We start from the raw sequence: 16,813 nt of genomic DNA, 5'->3' as shown, positions 1-16,813 counted from the left end.
TGCAAAGGACTCGCTTCAGAAACACAAATCCTGCTTGGACTCACACATTTCTAGGCCTGTTAAAGGGATGTAAATACTCCCATCACGCTGCAGCACTGGCTGTGACAGTCAAGGGTCCTCTGTGCGTTTGTTGATTTTTAATCACTGCTCTCCTTTAATGAAGCAGCTCCAATGAATTCCCCATGCAATAAAAACACATTATCATTATTCCAGTATTAATCAGCGCTTAGTATAATAGGGTAATTATGCATGTATAACACTCTGGTATTAAATAAAGTCTTAAACAGTTTGAGGCTTTATCAAAAACAGCTATAAATCCCATTCAGTGCAGGCAAGCTCTGCAGACATGTCATGTCTGAGCAGACATTTATGATGACAAACTACACGATGCTTCAGAGTGTATGTGCGATGTGCGCTGTGCGACGCGGACAGATTCAATGACAATGAAGATGTATAGTCAAGGCTGCAGCTCGCCCTTCAATGCATATCACAACCCGAGCTGAAAGAGCCTCTGCTCACGCAAGTTAACCGCACTTATCCGACAACCTTTAACTTGCCGAAATGCTCCGAAGCTGAAATACCTGGCGAAGTAAGTCCAGCCCAGCATATACTCAGACCAATACAAGATGAAATGTTTTCTCTACGATTGCAAGATCGGGTTACGGGAAGAGGGCAAAGAGATGTGGCCTGTTATTTCATTTACAGCCGCCCACCAACTAGATGTAAGCATTTCTGAGGCATATGCGCTGCGCCGAGGCTACTACAAGTCAGAAAACAATCAACTGGCAATTAAATCCTGTTAACAGGCCAAGCCATGAGCTCGCGCTGTAGCGCACGCACGCAGACGCACGCGCACACACATACACACACAGAAGTCGTGATTTCCGCGCCCCAGACTACCCTCACAGGAGTCTTTTCTTTGGAGAGGGACCCGCGGTCGCTTCCCTTTACAAAACAGCGGCAGGGCCCCTTTTGTCCGAGCAGGGACCCCAGACCCATCATTAGCACTGATTACCGCTGACCAGTTTGACAACCTTATTGACTGCGAGAAAGACTTTTTCATCCAGTCTCCCGGTCGTCCTTATTTTCAACAGAAACGGAAATATTCAGCCATTTTGTCCCCGTGGTTTGAAAGAGGAGCAGCCAAAAAAAAAAAGAAAGAAGAGAAAGAACCCCCCCCTCCAACCCCCGCCGACCCAAACCCATTTATTTCCCTTCACTTGTTTCCTCTCTCTGTCTCTGTCCATACAGATTTAGCTTCAAGCTGAAAGGCTTTTGTGTGTTTCAGAAGTTACTGTAGCCTAATTAATAGCAAATTGGACGAAACCAGGTGTCTGTCCCATCAGACGGAAAAGCTCAACTTTAACTTCTGCTTTGCTCACTTTGCTCTTTTTCTGTTTCTCATCACGTCATGACTTCACCGAAGGCACTTTGTTTGGATTTAATGTCCACTTACAGTCCAGTGGAAATGTTTGGTAAATGCTCCCCTGTGCAGGTAAATATATTCGACTGAAACTGTCTTCAAGGGGAATATTGTAATTCCAGATTTAAGTCTGAGAAGATGCAGCACGCGTATTACTGCAAATAAAAAGCCCGAAACAACATTATTCAAAAACAGTCCACCACGGAAATAAATTCGAGTCGTTTTATGCCAATAGAGGGAAAATATTGTGCTGATTTTTGCCTGCAGCCAATCACAACTCGACAACAAAAATCTATTAAACAAACAGTCCAAACACATAGAAATTGTGCTTTTAAGATAATACCATATATGAGCATTTATGCAGTACAAAATATGATACTGATTCGTTTATAATAAATGCGTCAGCCTTTTTTTTTTTTTTTTTTGTTAATTTAAGGAATATATTTGCACCACGCGCGGCTCAGGCTGTTTAGTCGTGCAAGATGGACACTTGCACGATTTAAGAAGCTCCTTTCTATATATTGTCCGTCCTCCTCCACGGGCAGAATAAAGCCTATTTCCACAATCTGCTGTGTTTTGATCTCTATGATCTCTCTCGCAGATCATCCGGGTTAGTGAGTCGGCCTCTCTGTGACCTCTCGCTGTCACCCTGCATTACAGGACGCAAAGCATGTTGGCCAATTAGGCCTCGCTCTAAAAAACGTGTGAGGGGACGCAGCACCGAGGCGCGATGACCACGACAAGTTTCTCCCCGTGGAAGCAGCGAAGGGTCCGTTCAGGTTGACAAATATCTTAAAAACTCAGCAATAAAAAAATAAGACTAACCCTTATACTCTCTTGATCAACGATTATTTTATTAAGTTATCTTTACTTTTTTTTTTTTTTTCCTTTTACTGAAACACATTTTCACTAAAGCGCGCATGCTCAACAGGTTCACCTGTGTACAAGGTAAGTATTAAAAACACCAAGCAAATGAATATGAAATTCGAAGAGACAGAGCAGATCGTTTTTAAATAGGCAAATAAACATTATTTATAAAACTTTGAAAGTAAAGTAAAAATATCACAGTTCTTTTTCAACATGAAATACCCACAGAGAACAGCAGGTTAGGCGCTCGGAAGCCTTCATCCCTTTTTTTTTTCTTTTTTTAATGCTTCTTCTTTTTTACTTTTCATCTCGGGTCGTTGGTTTATTAGTCCGTCAAATATGTTTCGTCCGTATTAAGTTCAGTTATCCACACGTGGGTAAAACGCAAACAAACAAACAAAAAAAAAGTAGGCCTAAAAGGATAAGGACGGGCAGTCCGACGCAGATCACAGATCCCCTCATGTTTTGGCACCCGTCAAATATCAGTTTGTGTGTGTGTGTGTTTATAACTCAACGCAGGCACTATGACTTGTTTTTATTAGATTGTCTTTCAGTCGCATCCCCTTTTTAATTCATCAACACCCTCGATCCGCCCGTCAGATGTCACATTCACTGTCGCTGGAGGTGATGGAGATGGCCGAGGCGGCTGCTTTGCTGGACAGACTGGCCTCCGGACTGGACGAGTTCCCCAGGCGGTCCACGGTGCCGTCCTCGTCCGCCAGAGAGCGAACCGAGCCGCCGGACAGGACCTGCTGCTGGAGCCTGGGCAGAAGACACGGAGACGGAACAGCATGACATAAACACCGTCCACTGCGCAGGACATGTAGCCTGTCCTGTATTATCTTTTTAAATTTCTGAAAACAACTGGGAAAAAAATAGAGGAGAAAATAAGCATATTCTTGAACTGAGGGTCATTTTATTTTGTATTTTTCTGCTGCGTTTTCTTTTCCTGCGTGTGTGTGTAAATGAATCCTGTAACAAACAGGAGAGGAACAAATGGTACTCATTAGCTCCACTTTTTCCACTTTCACTTCTATAAAACAGACAATATGAAACTAAATCACGTAAAAGGGGCATTTTTTTGTACTGTGCACGGTTGAAAATGTCCCGTGGAAAAACAAATTGTACTGTTGTGGCAGATTTAATCGTACCAGTACCACAGCAAGACCGTTTATTTACAATATAGTAAGATGTACCAATAGGATAATTTCAGGAAGAGCGCACTAATCACTGTGCAGCAAATACCACTCACTTAAAATACCTACTGGAAAATTATGGGCTGTTTAATGTGCGTAAAACATCACTAATACAGCAGTGTGACCTCGACCTACACTGTAATAACAGGCCTCTTAGCAGATTGGCTAGTTGTAATTGGAAATAACAGCACATTATATCCTAAACTACATTTAAAATATTAGATTATTATAATTAGAGATGCATTGGCCTGCTGATGTGCACGAACAATCAAATAGGCGTAAAATAACATGTACATGCACCTTTCTCCTCATGTTAGCCTCGGTGCTGTCCTCCTGTATTGTGCTAATCTTCACTGAAAGTAAAATCATTTATCCAGAGTTTGGCTCTCACAATAATGCAAAATTACAGGAAAACATTGTATTTTTTGGGCCATTTTCTGAAATTCAACCCCTTTAAAATATAATATCATTACAGACACTGTAAGCAGCATTTATTAGGAAAGAAAAAAATCCCCAGAGTTCAGGATTACAGGATGATTCTGAATCTCAAATCCAGAGAAATTATGTCAGGACTGAAGGTCTGTGCAGCGTGGGTTATTGCCTGGTTTGCTATATTAAGATGAATGACTATTAAATAACACGATGCATACATGGAGCCAGCGTGCAGGGAGCCTTTCCTCTCCTCTGTGTCTAAATAACTGGCTTTCTGTTGCAGCTATCATGATCAGAAACCATCCAAAAGATGCATGCAGCTCACCTGTTCTTGGCAGCCGCCGCTCTGTCTCTTTGTCTGCGATTTTTGAACCAGTTTCCTACTTGTGTGGGTGTAAGTCCTGTAGCCTGTGCAAGCTCCCTCTTTTTACTGGGGTTCGGGTAGGGGTCCTGCAAATACCATTCTCTTAACAAATGCCGGGTTCTCTCCTTGAAGCAGTGGGTTTTCTGCTCTCCGTCCCAAATGGTTCTGGGTAGGGGGAACTTCTTCCGCACCCTGTATTTGTCCACCGGCCCCAGCGGGCGTCCCCGCAGCTTCTCAGCCTCTTGGTAGTGCGCTTCGAGCCACAGCGCCTGCAGCTTCGTGTGCGACTCTTTGGTGAACTTGTGGTTCTCCAGGATGTGGTAAAGTTCGCGGAAATTGCCGGTGTGGAAGGCGACGACGGCCCGGGCCCTCAGCACCGACTCGTTTTTGTTGAGGACCTCGCAGGCCGCTGGCGCGACGGGCAGCGACCAGAGGAAGCGGCCGAGGCGCTCGACGTCCCCGCTCTCCTCCAGAGTCTCGCAGACCCCGGCGACCTGCTGGGGGCTGAAATTCAAGATGGGCAACTGAAACATGGAGGCTTCTCCTGTGTTTCCCTCTCCCCCTCCTTTCTCCTCTCTCTCGCTCGAGCCCTCCGCTTCTTCTTTCCGCGCGCCAAGGCAGTGCAAGACACCCAAAAAACAAGGCAATCCGAAAGTTACCGAACCAATCGTGTGACCAGCCGCGAAACAACGCAAACAGCAAACGCCGCGGAGGAGGAACGATGCTGCGTGGGGGCCCGCTACCGCATCCTCGGGCTTGGCAAACTTGGCAGGCAAAGGGCTGAAGGTGCGAGGAAATCAAAGCCGGAGCCACGATGTATTTTTCAAGGTAGGCTTGGATTGAAAGTACGAAAGAATTAAAGCCGGAGCCGAGATGTATTTTTGAAGGGGGGGTGGGGTGGGGGGGGGGAGAAAAAGACAGTCAAGCCCCCTCCGATGATTTCCTATTGGACTTGGCAGATTGGCTGCCCGGTTGCCATGGATGCACGTCAATCACTGTCAAGTTCGGCCAATCAGGCGGAAAGCAGAGCTCAGCGCCTCCCTTTTCAGAAATAATATAAACATTTTGACCTTTTTGCTTGGCGTCTTCAAACGTCTCGCTGCCCCGCCGTGCTTTCCAAACACCCCGTGCCTTTGTGCGGCGGGCGGCGTTAAACACAGACTCTTCAGCCTATATAGTGAAGTGGCAAAGCAGGCAAACACGCTCAGCTCAGTCCCCCTTTAGAGCTCTTCAAACGGGCTTTACACAGCAAAATGACACCCTACCCTGTCCCGCCCTGAGGGAGAAATCACCACATAATATTAGCCCATTTAGACATGATATTTAGTTAGTAATATAGCCTACCATGTTAAGTTTGAACTGCTAAATAGTTTTTTGTTTTTTTAATGGTGAACTCACCTATGAGGCTTCTTAATCTACCGTAGTCTCAGCAGGCCTATAATTTGACTGTATAATGAACCCACATGTTTCTATAGGCCTAACATTTGAGCACATTCTGTCATTTTTAAAATAAAACGATAGTTCGTTTCATTCATGCTCATACATACCCCTGACCTCACACGCTTATATACCGATGCTGTATTGTAGAAATAACTCAAAAAGGGTCAATGTGGCCTTTATTTCAACAGGACTGCGAATTTGCAGGCAACTCAGTCTCGCAACCTTGAACAGAGTTAGTCGAGGCTTCCCGCATTTTTCAACCTCACAAAAGTGATAATTTATTAAGCATAATGAATTATATCAGAGCCTAAGTTATGATGATGCATGCTCTTTTCATGTGGGGCATGAATAAATGCTCTTTTCGAAAACAAAGGCTAATTGATTGCTGTTATATGGGCAGCTGTGCAGACTGGAGCTCGCACAGCAGCTTATAGCTGTGTGCCTTTATTTAGCCTACAGTATGGTTATATCAGTGCCGGCAGCAGCAGCAGCAGAGCAGGGAGGCTGCCTCCAGCCTGCGAGGGCTGTAAAACATGGCAGGAGAGAAACGTTATATTTGTGTACATGGGATTATCACGGCCCTGCCAGGCTACTCGGCTTTAGTATCAGGCACACTCCGTTTTGTGCACAGGCTGATTTAGTAAATAAGAGGGCGGATAGATAGCGCAGATGGTTTGAAGTGTCGGGTCAGATTATTTCATGGCTGGATACAGTAGTAAAGTTCATTCTGACGGAAAAGCCTGATATTATTTTCACAGACCCCCCCCCCCCCACCCCTTACACACACATACACACACACGCACACTCTCTCTCTCGCTGCTCTGCATCCCTCTCTCTCGTGTGCGCGCGCACGCACGCACACAAACACTCAAGCTGAATCTCCCTCGGGCTCTTTTTGCATGAATTATAGACTCTTGATGCGGGGTTATGAAATGCCTTCTGCACAGGAAGCTGTTCATTCTCTTGCTGGTTAACCGCTTCATCAAATTACGGATTTGAGAAAAAAAATGAAAATCTTAACAATGGCGAATTTGCACGTCATCTTTTAATGTTGATGGGACCTATTTGTTTGGGAGAAATAGGTCTGATTTGACAAACAAAACCGGCAGCACTGCCTTGATGAAATTTCCAATTTACAGCAGAGAGCGTGGCCACTGTGAGCGATGAACGGATTAGGATGATTCCGTCTATCGGGGTCGTCTTTCATCCACACATATTATTACACCAACCGGTAAATATAGGTAAATAAAGGATGAGACCTCCATCAGATGCATCAGTGGAAGTAAATTACGAGGGCGACTGACAAGGTGCTGCTCTGAAATATTTAGCTTCCTGTAAATATTTCATCCCTGCAGGCTGCCCACCCCAACCTAAATCTACAAGGACTGCACTGCTTTTTCGAGGAAGCGCGCATCAATAAAATATAGTTGAGTTTTGGATCTCTTAAACGGAAGGCTGGAAATAACAATTGTAGCCGATGCTCTGTAAGCAACACGTCTAGGTTATAGGCACTGCTAAAACATTTATAGACTGAAAAAAAGAAGGTCTGGATGCATTTTTTTTTCTCAGAGTGAATTCGCGTTTTAGACTCAAACCGGTGGCTGCGTCTACATAAATTAATCTTCTGGAAACCCGCAAATATTCGATTTTCATTCACGTATTATTTGAATTGTTCGCATGCTTGCAGCCTTCCTCACATCTCTTCTGTATTTAATACCCATATCGGGTTACCTTCCATATGAAATCATCAATGTTGCATGTCACCGTAAATATACTCTGACTCAGCCGAAGTGGCATAAGCTCTACTGTATCCCACTGACTGCAGGCCTATGTCACTGTGTCAGGAGATAGTAGGCCTCCTGACACCAATATCTCCGCACATTCAGCACAGCAACACAGTAGATCTCATTCAAACACGTCTATTTTTTTCCCCTTTTGTCTGTTTGTTTCATGGATCCCACTGGCGTCCCTGCACACAGTCCTCTGTCAGACAAAACAGACTGTGACGGCTTCCATACTGGACCTGTTGATTTTTAATTGGCTCCTGTCTCAGTTTTAGATTTTAATAACGATTGCCTGGTTGATTTTGGAATTACATCTCCCTGCCAAAACCACTGAGCGTGGAAACCAGGTGAGCAAGTGTGGAGGTACAGAAGGTGGACAAAATAACAAGAACGCCTGACAATACAGGGCACTCAAACCGAGACCTGAAAAAATGAGTAGAAATATAATTCAGCACTTCTCTGACAGAGTTTAAACAAAAACAGACCATGCTAACCAGTATTTGTTGCAGGGTTATTGCATTCAGGTCTATTTTGTCAGATTTCTTTTTTGCAGACGACAGACCGGAGCACAATGTTTTTTTATTTTAACATTTTTATAGTAAAACATTAACAAAAAGAGGTCATTTAGAAAAATGAAAATCTTCAACTCCATCAGCACTGTAGCTGTCAATGCAGATCAGGTGATAAGACTGACAGCTTCAGACAGCTCATAAATGGACCTTTAGTAAGTGAGTGTTTTATCAACTGCTGTTTGCAGGGTCAAAAAAGAACCTTAAGTCTTAAAAATATTAATTAGGTTTCAGATTAGAGTAAAATAACATTAGACGCCTGTTTACAGTGTGCACAGGTTATTTGAACTACTGTATGAGCAGTATTGAAGGCTCGGTAGTGCTTCATGGACACAACCAGCTGCTTACATAGCTGCTGTTATACAGGTCCTTCAATGCATTAAACTGTTGAAGATTACTGGCAAAGAGAAAACGCTGAATACACTTTCAGCGACTACAGGGACTACAAGGTGAAGAGGGGACTGATACAGCACAGAGGTGTGGTACACCTTGCCATCTCCCAATTTACAGTAACAGACAAGAACGCTTACTTTGCATCACCATTAGCATGTAGCTGGGTCGTAGCTTGCCCTGGGCAGAGGGAGGGAAGGAGTGGGGAATAGTTACATGTGAACAGGCTGGAAATGACCCAGATTCCCTAGGATCACTGGAGCAGATGAGACGCTACAAGAGCCTGTCGCCAACAGCCATCCTGCCACTATCCCATGCAGACCTACAGCACCTTTCTCTCTCCATCTGCCTTCCCAGTGCTCCTCCTCATAGTCGGAAACCCACAGAGATGTGTGCAAGCATGTACAGGGGCAGGCACCCCAAAGAGTGCTCACACCAAAACATCACTAGTAAATGCCAATCTGAATCTGAAAGCCATAATATCGCCTTAGTGTGAACATGCTCCGTTACTGTAAATATCCTCTGATCTGTCTGTGCAGGCGCCGAGCCTGTTTAAAGCACTTAAACAGCATCAAGAGAAGGCAGGCAATGATGTAAAACAGTGCCACACAATGCTAATGTATGCTGTTATAGTTGCCCGGGGCGGGTAGGGAAAGATGGAGGATGCAGACATTACTGTGTTTGTTCACAGGCTGCCTGCTTGATTTCAGTGTTTTGTTGACTTCACTCTGCACGACAGGCTGTTTTAACTTAGAGTCAGCTGTCCCAGCAGCAGGATTAACTTTCCAATTAAGATATCATGTCAGCAACACTACCCATAACCCCTGGATGCCCCGGATGTATTTAAAGGCCAGGCTCACGCAGTGGGACTTAAAGGGAAGTCATTTCGCTCACACGTTGCCTCGTGGCTCCACAGTGACAGGAGGGTTATGCCAAAGCTCTCTGAGAGTTGTGTTTTCAGACCCATTTGCCCTCGGGGCAGCACTAGCTCTAGACGCTGCGTTTAATCTGCGGATTTGTGGTAACAGAGAAGACTTCTTATCCACTGACCCATTGGCCCCCCGTGTACGTAATCCAGTGCCGTTCAGTCACACAGCCCAGCTGACAAGGCTAGAGGAGAGGCAATACACTGCAGCAGTCAGCGTGGGGGGCGCACACACACACACACACACACACACACACACACACACACACACACACACACACACACACACACACACACACACACATGGCCAGCCCTGCCCTGACACACATACTCCTCCCCTCTAGGCTTTTGTTTCACAAGTACCACACCACTGTTATTATTATCGGTGCACGTGATATTTGACCTTATGTCCACTAAGCCAATTCACACTAGTATGGTGAATAGAACATGTAATTCCATAATGCCCATTTCAAAACTGAGACTGACAGCAGTGCCAAATATTACATCCTGAAGTACAGATTCTCAGTGCTGCTATGAAAAGAGTAACAGAGCAGTGCATCACGTAAGCCATACAAAAGCGGAGACTGCCATTACACCTTGGCCAAAGAGATTTTCCGTTGTGTAAATCCCTGGAGTGCTAATACATAGTATGACATGCTTTATCAACCATCTGTGGCCCGTAAACTTAACTTCACTGAATCCCGCTATTGTCAGGCGGCATAAAAAGTGAGATCCTTTGTAGAAGATTTCCCAGAATCTCCCATGTTTCATGTTCCTCGCAGGTCGCAAATGAAACTGATAGAACTACGTTTAGCTGTCACAGAACAATGCAGACAATACAGAGAGAGTGAACCTCGAATCCTCGGCAAAAAGCCATTAAGAATACCTTGAAACCCACCCTTTTCCTTCTTCTATTTTTGAATGCATTTATGGAGCATGTTATAGAGTGCATGCAATTATTACATCCATTCCACTCTTGAATGCAGTCAATTTCCAGCCAGATAAAGGGCTAAATGAAACTGGGGAGAGTGCACGATGCACACCGCCTGGCTATATATTACCTGTGCTTGTGAGTGTTTGTGTAAGAGGCAAAGCAAGAGCGATAAGAAATTGCAAATGAACAAATGCATGCATCGCCTATAGTACTCGCACAACAAAGTGATTGTGTGCGTGAGGCAGCAGTTCGCCGTTAGAGCTAAAATGCCAACCTGGTAATTATGAACAGTAAATCCTGTATTCTCGCACAGTCACGTACAGCATGCTTGAAACTGAAATTGAACAAGCAGTAAGTGATTTTCCACGTACAAAATATACATGAAATTGGCATCCAGTGGTGCGCTTTTCTTTTCAGTCCCTCCCTTGTTTTCAGTTGCATTGAACTGCAACCGCCGAGTGCAACGGTGAATGAATGTGAATTGTCCAAAATCAGTGCGTTTTTTTGAAAAAAATATCCAACACAATGGTCCGGTTGTCAAACCTGTGTACTGTATGAGAAGATATTTAACAAATAATAATAAAGAAAACCACCTTTTCACTGACTGTAATGTATTGATGCACCCACAGACAAACTATCAAAACAGGTGGGTTGATTGAATGCTCGGTCTTCCTCTGCAGCCACCCACACGCCGTCTCCCTTTTTCTATTTCATTCCCTAACAAACGCACTTTACAATACATCGGCCATACAATAGAAGAGCATAAGTGCAGGGTTTTTACATAACATCTCAAAGATCCTAATCTTTACATCTATTATGATACCAGTGCATTGAAAGTTTCGGACTAAGTTTGTAACACCGTTATTGTCAAGCATAACAGGAGGTTTCTAAAGAACAAGCCTCTATGAATAGTTTCCCAATTATTCTGCCCGTATGTGACAACAGCAAAGCGTCTTTGTTGTGTTTTCTGGTGTCTTGACTCTGTCTGAAAAGCCTCCTCAATGTCTCCTCTCTTCTCTATTCCTCACTAGTGGGGACAGTGGTCACCCGTAAAGCGTTTTAGGCCGCAGAAAAGCACGCTCTCCAAATAAAAAAAGAAATAAGAAAAAGTCCTGTCCATGTCAGAGGATCTTGACGACACCCGAAGGTGACAGGAGTCAAAACTCATCACGGTCAGAAGTTCCTCTGGCGCCAGGAAGCTACGTGATGCGTGAGTCAGGGCACAGGTCACAATGCCGCAGCCATGCTGCCTGGGCCTCACCTCCACTTCACATTGTCTAAGAGCCTCCTCGCCTCCTAGTCAACACACACGCACGCACGCGCGCACACACACACACGGATGACTGTCAATAAATGTCTCTTCTAGCAACAGACTTTGCTCTTTTGTCTGCACTATCGCAGCTTTTTCTACGGTGACCTTTACACATAGGCTTTTTAGGATGTGCGATTTAATGTGTTGTATGGGAGGAGAAAAAATAAGCTTGTATGAAGAAAGAAACCAGCCACAAATACTTCGTTCTTGTATATATATGGCACACTCGATTCATTTCAGGCAATTACTTTTACGTGTTCCCCTAATAACTACCCATACGTGCTCTGGCAAATTGACAGAGAGGGGAAAAAAATAAAAACAGAAGCCTGAACTGCGTCCATTAGCTCGGAGGGATGATTCATACCGAGCCCCTCGCAGAGCAGTGACTTCACCCTGAGCTCAGAATTACTTTATAGTAAATGGTACACTCATCGCTGCATTACAGTCTCCTATACTACAAGGATCAAAAAGACTCCTTTAAGTTCATTAGATTCCATAAAACACAATTGTTTCCCTCGACCTAGTGTTTTATTAGTGCCAAACACAGATGAGCAGGAATTTGTGAGCTGCGGCGAGGAGCACAGCCTCCGCGCACAATGCAGCGCGATTACATTCAGCCTCCATTGAATATTGAGATGTTTTCGTTGGCTAAGGTTGTTGTTTTCCCAATCAAGGATCTTATCCGTGAAATGCAAAAGGTGCAACAGTAATGATCCTCGTCTGCAAACGCAGAGCTGTGCTGAAAGCAGCTTGTTTCAAAATCAGGGTGAGAGAGATATGGGGGAGTTGTGTTTTTGAAAAAAGGATCATTTCAAGGATATCCAGGAGCCCTGAATCAGATCAAACCTTTAATGTAATAACCTGCGCCCTGATTGCAAACGGTGCACTAACTCAGATTTTTAGAGTTGCGTCTACTACGAGGGGCAGAGGCCAGGGATATCCTGGATTTCCAGACTCTTAAAGTCTGTCAGTTGTGCTTTATTGATGGCTTATGTCAAATGCCATTCTGACAGAGCTCATTAGGATGAAGGGAGTCGTCTAGGTAGAGGCAGGAGAAGGCAGAGCTGGCAAGCTGCCTGATCACTGTGTGCACAAAGCTCACCACTGTACCTAGAGGGTGATGCCTCTGACAGGAGATAGCTGACAGGGCTATCTGTGTGTGTGTGTGTGTGTGTGTGTGTGTGTGTGTGTGTGTGTGTGTGTGTGTGTCTGCGTGCATGTGTGTGTGATACTCAGAGAGGGGCGAGGGAGGCTGATGGGAGTACAGAGAGAGAAAGTATATGTGTATGTGTTCATGTCATTGCTTGAGTTACCCGGTGTCACTGAGCAGGTCCCTGCTTGATGCCACGACTCCAAACACAACTGACAGGCTGAGAGTCATCTCGCTTTCGCCACTCACACATACTCAAATATTTATCCGTGCGCAGCCCTCTCAGAGCGCTGTGTGGCATCAGCAGTCTTCTGCTACAAGGACAAGGCCCTGTGGAGACTTCAGAGACCTTGAGAAGATGAGTCAAATTTCCTTCTTCGCTGGTCGCTGCTTCTCTATCGCACGGTAAATGTAACATCCTACAGCGCCTTTTAAAAAGATATGAAGATTACATTTTATTTGCAGCTGCATTATCACTTTTGGTATAGTTCCCGTAAAGGAAAAACACATTTTAGCCATCCTCCTTCGGCGATTACTCTCTAATAGCCAGCAGCCAGGGTCTAATACCGCTCTAAACAGCTGAATCCATATCTGCCATTGCCAGCGGCACTAGTGATGAGCTCAGACTGTTATGTGACATCTTAATATACTGATTAAAAATGCATGTTTGGAGGGTAAGCAGAGGGGTGCTCTGGGTGCTCCTGCCAGGGAAGATTAAATCACTCTACTTAACAGACATGCTGGGGATTCGGGTCAATGTAAATGAGCAAGCTGTAAGACACCAAAGTCAGCAGTGGATTTTCTAAAGAGGTAAAAATAATAATATCACATAAAAGAAGACGATATGATCAATAAAAGTCCTGGCTGTGAGTTTGAGGGCCGGCTGTGGTGATGATATGGCAGCGCTAACTACGATGCTGAAACCAGCACAAGCAGGGTTCTGTGCAATTAATCAGATAGTCCAGGAAAAAAAACATCCATATTGAAATCAGCCATGAGAGGCTGGATTCAGTCATTTAAAGAAGATACGTTTATCAAAAAAAAAAGAACGCATGTGTCGCGACACTGTTTAAGACTGTGATACAAGTTTGTTTGTGGTCTCATCAGCATCCAGTTTCATTAAAGTCCTGCCAAATGCTTTGGCACACTGCAGCACATCAGCGCTGACAGCGGCAGGGAGGCTGAGCCGCTAAAACCTGAGACGGTGTTAATATGCCACCTTAGACTGGGAGTCGTGTGGAGCCTGGCCAAGGAGAGGTGTCTGATAATCCAATCAGCTAAAACACAAGTCTATACGGGCTCTGAGCTGAGCTGAGCTAATCAATTACTGTTGCTCTTTCTTCACCCCACTCGCAAACACAAAACACAACACTGCTACAGGCATTCATTTTAAACACACACACACACACACACACACGCACACACACGCACGTGCAATCTGTTCATGCGTGTAAAATCTCTGAAAACAAGCTCTATAGTATAAGCTACTATAGCTACAAATAACAAAAAAATATATATATATATAATTTTACTGTTCAATATTAAATAGCTGCTACTGGATATGGGTGGAGAGTATAACTTCTTTATTAAATATTTCACATACTAATAATAATGCTGTTAGTCTAATTAAGAGCTAAAACAGACAAAGTATGCATAAATGTAAAAGTAAATGTAAATTCCAGGTTTATTGACTGTACAGCCATAAGTGTCCTCCCTACATTAAACACAATATATATCATCTTCTCAGGTAATCACGAGCTACTCTGTTTCTTTAGCCTATGGAAGCTATATCAAGGGTGATTTTACTATCAAATGTGAAGCCTATATCTTGTTCCAGACAATTTGTCGGGCTAACACGAATAAAAGGGAGCTATTGTATACGGTATCTTTTTTCCTTTTGTATCTCCGTGGGCTCCTGACAGTTTTTAGCATCACCATTTACAATCTTCCAAATGCTTTTAGAAACACTGACTGTCATGGCCTTGTGCTGAATAATACAGCTTTAGAGAGAGCAGGGGAATTTTCCTCAGGGCACAGGTGTGCCCCGATAGTCTCATAAGCCTCCGGCAGCACAAAGAAAGAAAGATGCTTTCTTGGTGAAAAGGAATAGGGAGGCACGAGGTGGAGAAACAGATCAACAATGGCTTTTTCGTTTGGGTGGATTTGGTTTTGACCTTCAGACAGAGCTTCAAATAAACGCGACACTGAGGGGGAAATCAAAAATCCCGATGACCCTGAATCCCTACACCCAGCGCTGGCATAGAATGAATATGTGATGTTCAAAGATGAATGGAGGCGAAAAAAAATGTCTAATTCTGAAAGTGTAATACATTTTCAGACAAACGGAGAGACGAAGTGCGCGGGTAATGCCTCTCCACAAACGGCAGCACCAGCAGTCGCAGTCGTTTCTTTTTACTTTGAACACCCTCGAAGGCAGAAGTGCTGCACACGTATACCTACAGTATACATGACAATCAAAAATATATTATGTATGTGACTGTGACTCAATGCTAACGCCTTTGTCACGTAGACTTTTATGCAAAACCTTTTGGGCGATGAAGCTGCGACAGAGAGGGGAAATACCCACCGCTTTTAGACAGCACATGCAAATATTTATGGGAATTTAGAGTCTGGAACCAGAACAGGAAGAAGCTGCTGTGGACTGGGAACTCTTTGCCTCTATTTGCGTCTTCCTCTCACCTCACCTTACTTACTTACTCCTAACTTCTGTCTGCAGATGGTCCTATGAAAGGGTCAGTGTGGCTGCACGGGGCTGAGATGCTTGACACGCAGTGACTGGGGCTGACAAGGTAAGTGGTCACACTGCCAAGTCAGGCAGTCAGGAGATGGACAACACACTTATCGAACGAGGGGAGAGCTGAAGGAAGTGTCTGCTCAGGAAAACTCACTGAGCCTGTCAGAAAAATCTTAATAACCCTCCTCATACTGGCTCTAATTATCGACAGAATTTAGCTTTCAACGAGGAGGTAACAATCGTGTTTTTTATAATATCAGTATTTCAAATGGCAAATCTCCCACACAGCAATGCCTGCAGGGAGGTGGGGGCTCAGAGAAATCCTGCCTGTCCTTGTGTGTCACTTACCAGCCCCAGGAAGAGCCTTTTTTTTTTTTTTTTTTGCTGATAGCGCAAAGTGTCTCCATGAGGCTAATGCTTTATGTCAGATTGTATACTAACTAGCACATTAGAAAGAGGGAATTCACCTTTACTTTCCCCATAAAAGCATTTTTCTTTTCCCACAACACTTAGCAGCAGTAAGGTTTTTAAGTATCGACATAGTTGAAAAGCTGATGACTAGGTTCTTAGTAGGTGCTAGAGGTGTACTGTAGAATCCTCCTTGATTCATCCTGTTTTGTCTATTTTCTCTTCATTTTATTATCTACACTTCAGAAACGAGGAGAGCTAGACAAGTGAATTGATGGGAGGGTGGAGCGGGGAGGGGAGGTGAGGTGGAGGGATGGGTGTGGAGGGGGGTTGATAAGGAAGAAAACAAAATAAAAAGGAAAACAGACAAGGAGTGCCAAGCTCTGAAAACTGGCATGCTGCAGTTGTATGTCAGTCACCTAGCAACAAGTCCTCCCCATCACTTACCCCCCGCTTCCCCGTCTCCTGCTGCGCTCTCTAATTCAACAAATCTGCTCAGAATGTATGGCTGCTCTTCGAACAAAACGCATTCTGCGCTGGGGGCTAAGGATGTGGGCCTCCGCTGAACACGCCACTCAGCTGCCCATTGACCACCGGGGCCTTTCTCTGCACACACTAAGGAGCGAGGGACAAAGACCCTGAAAGCAGGGGCAGCTCCACAGAGAAAACATTTGCTTGTAATTGTGTTTGACTGCATAATGAAAATGATGTTCTTTTTTAATTTGGGCTTGTTAAGGCCACACTATTTTCCTCTGGTCACCTGATTATTGTAAAGAAGCAACCCCTCACTTGCCCTATGGGGCACAGAGGGGGGAAATATTGAAAATGGTCCAAAGACCTCCCCACTCTTTACTTTAACCCCTC

At 44.4% G+C, this 16,813-nt stretch overlaps 1 protein-coding gene across 1 annotated transcript; it reads right to left on the bottom strand.

Moving 5' to 3' along the window:
• Positions 1–2,297: 2,297 nt before the first annotated feature.
• Positions 2,298–5,140, bottom strand: six6a (SIX homeobox 6a). The gene is made up of 2 exons (XM_070979218.1): positions 4,244–5,140; positions 2,298–3,052 (listed from the first exon to the last, which is right to left on the bottom strand). The coding sequence occupies exons 1-2, from the start codon at positions 4,813–4,815 to the stop codon at positions 2,887–2,889; spliced, it is 738 nt and encodes a 245-aa protein (XP_070835319.1). The 5' UTR covers positions 4,816–5,140; the 3' UTR covers positions 2,298–2,886.
• Between the last annotated feature and the right edge of the window lie 11,673 nt (positions 5,141–16,813).

The sequence above is a fragment of the Chaetodon trifascialis genome, chromosome 14, assembly GCF_039877785.1.
Source record: "Chaetodon trifascialis isolate fChaTrf1 chromosome 14, fChaTrf1.hap1, whole genome shotgun sequence".
In the NCBI taxonomy this organism is placed as follows: Eukaryota; Metazoa; Chordata; class Actinopteri; order Chaetodontiformes; family Chaetodontidae; genus Chaetodon; species Chaetodon trifascialis.
This window is presented reverse-complemented; position numbering and strand designations above follow the sequence as displayed.